The sequence below is a fragment of the Eleginops maclovinus genome, chromosome 16 (assembly GCF_036324505.1).
Source record: "Eleginops maclovinus isolate JMC-PN-2008 ecotype Puerto Natales chromosome 16, JC_Emac_rtc_rv5, whole genome shotgun sequence".
NCBI classification, from domain to species: domain Eukaryota; kingdom Metazoa; phylum Chordata; class Actinopteri; order Perciformes; family Eleginopidae; genus Eleginops; species Eleginops maclovinus.
Window position 1 is genome coordinate 15,872,760 of NC_086364.1, and position 5,282 is coordinate 15,878,041.

The 5,282-nt window shown below is 41.4% G+C and overlaps 2 protein-coding genes across 2 annotated transcripts; both read right to left on the reverse strand.

The window, feature by feature from the left end:
• Positions 1-31: 31 nt before the first annotated feature.
• On the reverse strand, positions 32-2,161 carry rps2 (ribosomal protein S2). The gene is made up of 6 exons (XM_063904765.1): positions 2,140-2,161; positions 1,689-1,826; positions 1,498-1,587; positions 930-1,037; positions 493-826; positions 32-247 (listed from the first exon to the last, which is right to left on the reverse strand). The coding sequence occupies exons 2-6, from the start codon at positions 1,821-1,823 to the stop codon at positions 75-77; spliced, it is 840 nt and encodes a 279-aa protein (XP_063760835.1). The 5' UTR covers positions 1,824-1,826; positions 2,140-2,161; the 3' UTR covers positions 32-74.
• Positions 2,162-2,583: 422 nt separating this feature from the next.
• rnf151 (ring finger protein 151) lies at positions 2,584-5,027 on the reverse strand. The gene is made up of 4 exons (XM_063904524.1): positions 4,763-5,027; positions 3,999-4,168; positions 3,792-3,888; positions 2,584-3,542 (listed from the first exon to the last, which is right to left on the reverse strand). The coding sequence occupies exons 1-4, from the start codon at positions 4,763-4,765 to the stop codon at positions 3,072-3,074; spliced, it is 741 nt and encodes a 246-aa protein (XP_063760594.1). The 5' UTR covers positions 4,766-5,027; the 3' UTR covers positions 2,584-3,071.
• Positions 5,028-5,282: the final 255 nt, after the last annotated feature.

The following is a 5,282-nucleotide window of genomic DNA, read 5'->3' on the forward strand; positions in this document are numbered from 1 at the left end:
ACTCTGTTTAACACAAGACAAACGCATTGCATTTTGTTTCAGAACGTTTTATTCAACGAGACTGTACAAAAACTTTAGGCGGTAGGGGGCTGGACCGGTGAATCCCTCTGCACAGACACCCTGGTGTGAGTCTTGGCCAGATGGTCAGTGAACTCCTGGTAGGGAGACTTTGTGAACACTGTCTCCTTCCACAGGTCAGGGGTCAGGTAGCTGTAAGTCTTGGAGATGGCATCAAAGGTGGCCTTGGCTGAAGAAGAAATAAATATAAAAACAATGAGTCGACGCTTAAGAGATATAGTTCTGCAGTCTTTTTTGGAAGCAATGTTGAGCACTGAAAAGGGGAACAGAGGAGACCACCAAACAAGTCTCTCTGCCGTGCATTACAATACTCATTAATGTCTCTCCTGATAACGACAACTACCACCACAGCAGAGGTGAAGTTGGGCAGAGCAAGGAGAACACAAGGACACATGATCAGCAGAAAGAACTTACCGAAGTTGCCGAGGGTGGCGGTGCAGCCCCTGGCGGAGGTGTAACAATCGTCGATACCGGCCATCATGAGCAGCTTCTTGGGAACGGGAGCGGACACGATACCAGTACCACGGGGGGCGGGGATGAGACGCACCAGGACAGAGCCACAACGGCCAGTCACCTTGCAGGGCACTGTATGGGGCTTGCCAATCTTGTTACCCCAATAACCTCTCCTGACGGGGACGATGGACAGCTTGGCCAGGATGATCGCACCACGGATCGCGGTGGCCACCTCTTTGGAGCACTTCACACCCAGACCAACATGGCCATTGTAGTCACCAATAGCAACAAAGGCCTGTAAGCAAAAAGAAAAAGTGTCACATTAGGACCAACATCATTATGGGGAGATGAAACCCAATAAATACACAGCGACATTTAACCTTTAATAACAAACTCACCTTGAACCTGGTGCGCTGACCAGCCCTGGTCTGCTTCTGGACGGGCATGATCTTGAGCACCTCGTCCTTCAGACCAGAAGCCAGGAAGAAGTCGATGATCTCAGACTCCTGCAGGGGAAAAAAAAAGTGAAACGGATGTTTGACTATATACACACACACCACATCCATTATAGGGCTTTACGTATGAATTTTTAAATAAGATAATTAGTGCCATGCACTACTTAAGAATTATTAGAATAGTTGAAGTTCCTCAAGGAAGTTTTTCCCCATGTATTAAATGAGCAAAGAAACAGTTTTCAGCAACCATACATCCTCAATGCATTTGTACTATTTTATGAATATGTTAAAATATTTTTCTGATAGATGTGGAAAATTGACAGGTATTAGTAATCTTAAACATAACATGTTACTACTTTGGCCTGAATGTGATGGCACAACAATAAGCTATAAAATAAAGACTATGTAAGGGAGATAAACATACACCTATTTGCATGCAACAGGCCCCCCATTGCTCTCAATACAGATCATTAACGGTCTTTAACAATGATCATCTTCAAACGCTGCTTACTTTGATGGGCAGAGAGTACAGGTAGATCTCCTCCAGGGACTTGATCTTCATGTCCTTAACCAGGCGGCCCAGCTTGGTGACTGGAACCCACTTTGAAAAGAAAGCATCTCAGTTAAATGTTGTTCAAGGCATTTGGATACAGCCAGCTTTTTAAAGAAAGAACCATTTAAATAAGGGAGTCCTAAACTTACTTCCTTGTCCTCGGACTTTCCGCCCCGGGCACCGCGTCCCCTGCCACGGCCTCTGCCGCGTCCACGGCCCCTGCCGCGGCCCCTATCGCCGAAACCTCCACGGAAACCTCCTCTACCACCGGCGTCGTCCGCCATTTGCTGCAGGAAAGAATAAAGATCTAAATTAATATTAACATCAATTGATAAGAGTAAAAGAGCGCTAAACACCGAGCATTGTCTGACAGTACATCCCACAGAAAATGAGGATCGCCGCCATGTTCAACGTTGCGGATTTTCAGTCAATAGTTACAAATATCTCAATGTCTGCTTAAATGTTTTCGTAAATAAGAGCAGGGTTTGGAAATAGCAGCTTTATGTGTACGTTTCGAGGTAAAATACAAGTATTTGTCAAAGGGATGTTAAAGATAATACAGGATTACGATAGGAAAGGAAGTCACAGCAATGCACTTACGTGATCTTTATTATAGGAAGAAGAACAACGTGAAGTCTCACCGGGCTTTATATAGAGCTGTTCTCGCGATATCTCCTCTTCGAGAAAACATGCAATACACTGCCCCAAGCGGCAGCTTTTCAGACCTGACCTGTAAGAGTAATTATCGAATCTATGTTATCTCGTTATTGAAATCATAATTTAGCATTTAAAACAAAAAAATTTAAAAAATCCTTTTATTTATTTATGTATTTGCATATCTACACATACGATAATATATAATTTATTCATTCCAAATTGGGAAATGTTTTCATTGCAGCAGTCAAAAAACAGTCGAATAAGTATTGCACATAATTAGAAATAAAAAAGTAGAAAATAAACAATTATACAATAAAATAAATATAATAACAACTATGCATAAGTCAGAAAGAATTTAAGAACATGTTTGAATATTGTGTACTAGAAGTTAGAAGCTCAAATAGTCTAAAAAGATACATCGCTCATCAGATATCAATAGTCATAGCCTAAAAGAAAAATATAAAAACAACAAATGCATTATATGAAGATAAAAACAGTCTTGTGAAATATGAATACATGTCTGAGTGCTTTAAATGTTCTGGAAAGCATAGTCATGAGTTAGATGTAGGTTATGTTTGCACACGTCTGGTAATTGTTTGTATTAAAATAAGTATTCATCTCAAGTGGCATCTGTAGGCAAAGCTGGTAAATATAAAAAAGTCTCCACATTTTTCTCCTGAATGAAAGTCAGGATGACAATGTCAGTTTTAAATACTTTATTAACAAAATATAGGAAACTACAGCACAAAAAATGTTACAAATTCACTCTTTTTAATCATATACCACCTACATATTTTAAAACACACAAACACACTTTCAAAGAAATAAACACATGCAGAAATAACAACCAGCAGCAGCAGTAATAAGGGAATCCCTCAGCAGTTGCTGGTGTTGCTACTTGGAGTCCCGCTCGAGCTTCCACTGCTCTCTCCAAGGTCCTCCTCTTCTACCTCGTGCAGGTCGTCCATCACCTCCAGGCTATCGCAGATCAGCCCTATCTGCCTCTTCATGTGGGTCATGGTACTCTGCATCCTCCTCATCTTCCTCTGCAGGGCAGTGGCGATGGCCCTGTGGTTCCTCTGTCTGACTTCATACTCCTGCCTCAGTTGCTTGTAGCAGTTGTGCTGGGCCTGGGTGCGGTGTGAGAGAATCGTCCCGCAGCCCATGTGGCAGGGCTGGCGCCAGTGTTCGCAGTGGCGTGCATGAGTGTCCAGGTCCCTGCGAAGGAGCTGCGCCCGGCAGCCCTGGTAGGGACAGGGGATGAGCTCGTAGAGACAGCTCATGCTGTGGCAGTACTGCTCCGAAAGGGAGAAGGTCTCTGCACAACCACGGATCTCATTCTTACACTGTGAGAGACGCCAGACACAGAGAAACAAAAATAAATCTGTAGTCATAAAATCCAGACTTGTTTATTGACATAGATCAGTTTGGGTAACTTTAAGGCAATGATATTATTAATGTTTTTGCGGCTTGAAAGTATTAATGAAGCCACTCAAATGCCACTAAAATGAGAGGTGATAATTACAGTACATGACTAAATGTATGTATTAATGTACACATATTTTTTATAGAATTCTTTCTTTCAATCTTCCTACCTTGATCTTCAGGCGGCCAATAGATTTGCTCAGCTTGAACATGACAAATATAAGGCTTGTGTTTACAGGCTTCCTGCAGCAGGGGCATGTCTCCTGTCTGTGGAGGATAAACAACACTGAGTCTCGTTCTTCTGTTCAGACCAGGCATGAATAACAATCCAATACAGGATAACTTTACGCCGATCTCTTCTATGTTATGTTCAGTACCTCTTAAGCCACTGTAAGATGCATTTCTTGCAGAAGATGTGGTGACACGCTGCTCTTACTGGACACTTGAGGACCCCCTGACATATAGTGCAGATCAGATCGTAGTCTGGAGTGTCCACAAACAGCTCCACATCGTAGCCCCCGCTCTGTGATGACACCTCTGGGTCCGCCTGGTGGGGGCCAAATAAATACTACCTTAGTATTGTGTATCATCATTATCTTATATTTCATGGCAACAATAACATGTTAAGTAGTTTCAGCTCCAATGATGGACAAACTGTGAGCCTTTATGTACCAACAGGTGAGTATTTTCTCCACAGCTGCCTTCAACCCATCCACAGTGTTTTAAACAAAAAGGCAAGAGATGACAAAACAGAATTGTTCTAGAAAGTCATATGACTGATAACATACAACAAAAAGGCCTGAGTAAACCTTAAACACCATTATTTCACAACAAAAACTGAAACAATGAGAAAGGACTAATGAGCACATGATGTATGGAATTATTTCGATTGTTTACATTTTTATAAAACTAAATAAAAACAAAAAAATATATACCATGAAATTAATGAAAGACTGTGTGTTTTTTTAGGGGAAGGAATATTTCACAGTTCACCAAATAAATTAGGAAACTAGCTGATCACACTTTAAGGATAGGCCTATTTACTGTATGTTTACATTTTGAGAAATTAACCCAAAGTATAGCTTGGTAAAATGGACGAATTAATAATAATAAAAAAGACCAGAAGCTGTTGTGTACTTACCATGTCAATCTTCTCTCCTCACCGTGTTTCCATTCCCAGCGCAGGTTTACTCCATATCGGTCCTCTCACATGTCACACACCCGCGTTATCAATGCAACACACACATGAACATTCCTGACAAAACGTGAAGGAGGGACCATGTGTGTGTGGGTGTGTGTCCTGAAAACAGTAAAATATGAAAACGAAGAGAGATAATGGCGCTCATTATGAAGCGCGTCCTTTCCCTGCTGTTCTAGCATCAAAGCTCACCCTGCGTCAAACAGGAACTTTTCAACATGAATAGCTGTAGCTGAGTCTATTGTTCTGAGTCTGGGGTGCACACATTTAAAGTCAAAGTTAACTTTTTGAATCATACGATCACATTGAATTAGCCTTTGTAACTAATGAAGTTAATTTCTTTAAACATTTTGACTAGTTTAGACGTTTTCTTTCTTAAATATATCTCTGTTTACATTTTGACAATGAAATCGAGCGAAACCGTCTGACCAATCACAGCTCAGTGCGCTTGGATGACGTACAA

What these genes read in the sequence shown, in the direction of transcription:
- rnf151 (XM_063904524.1), bottom strand. An exon ending in ATCTTACAGTGGCTTAAGAG is followed by an intron (nt 3,889 to 3,998) that starts GTACTGAACATA and finishes TATCCTCCACAG; the next exon opens with ACAGGAGACATGCCCCTGCT. An exon ending in TTGGCCGCCTGAAGATCAAG is followed by an intron (nt 3,543 to 3,791) that starts GTAGGAAGATTG and finishes CGTCTCTCACAG; the next exon opens with TGTAAGAATGAGATCCGTGG.
- rps2 (XM_063904765.1), bottom strand. Translation starts at nt 1,823, where the DNA reads ATGGCGGACGACGCCGGTGGTAGAGGAGGTTTCCGTGGAGGTTTCGGC. An exon ending in GAAAGTCCGAGGACAAGGAA is followed by an intron (nt 1,588 to 1,688) that starts GTAAGTTTAGGA and finishes TTCTTTTCAAAG; the next exon opens with TGGGTTCCAGTCACCAAGCT. An exon ending in GTCAGCGCACCAGGTTCAAG is followed by an intron (nt 827 to 929) that starts GTGAGTTTGTTA and finishes TTTTGCTTACAG; the next exon opens with GCCTTTGTTGCTATTGGTGA.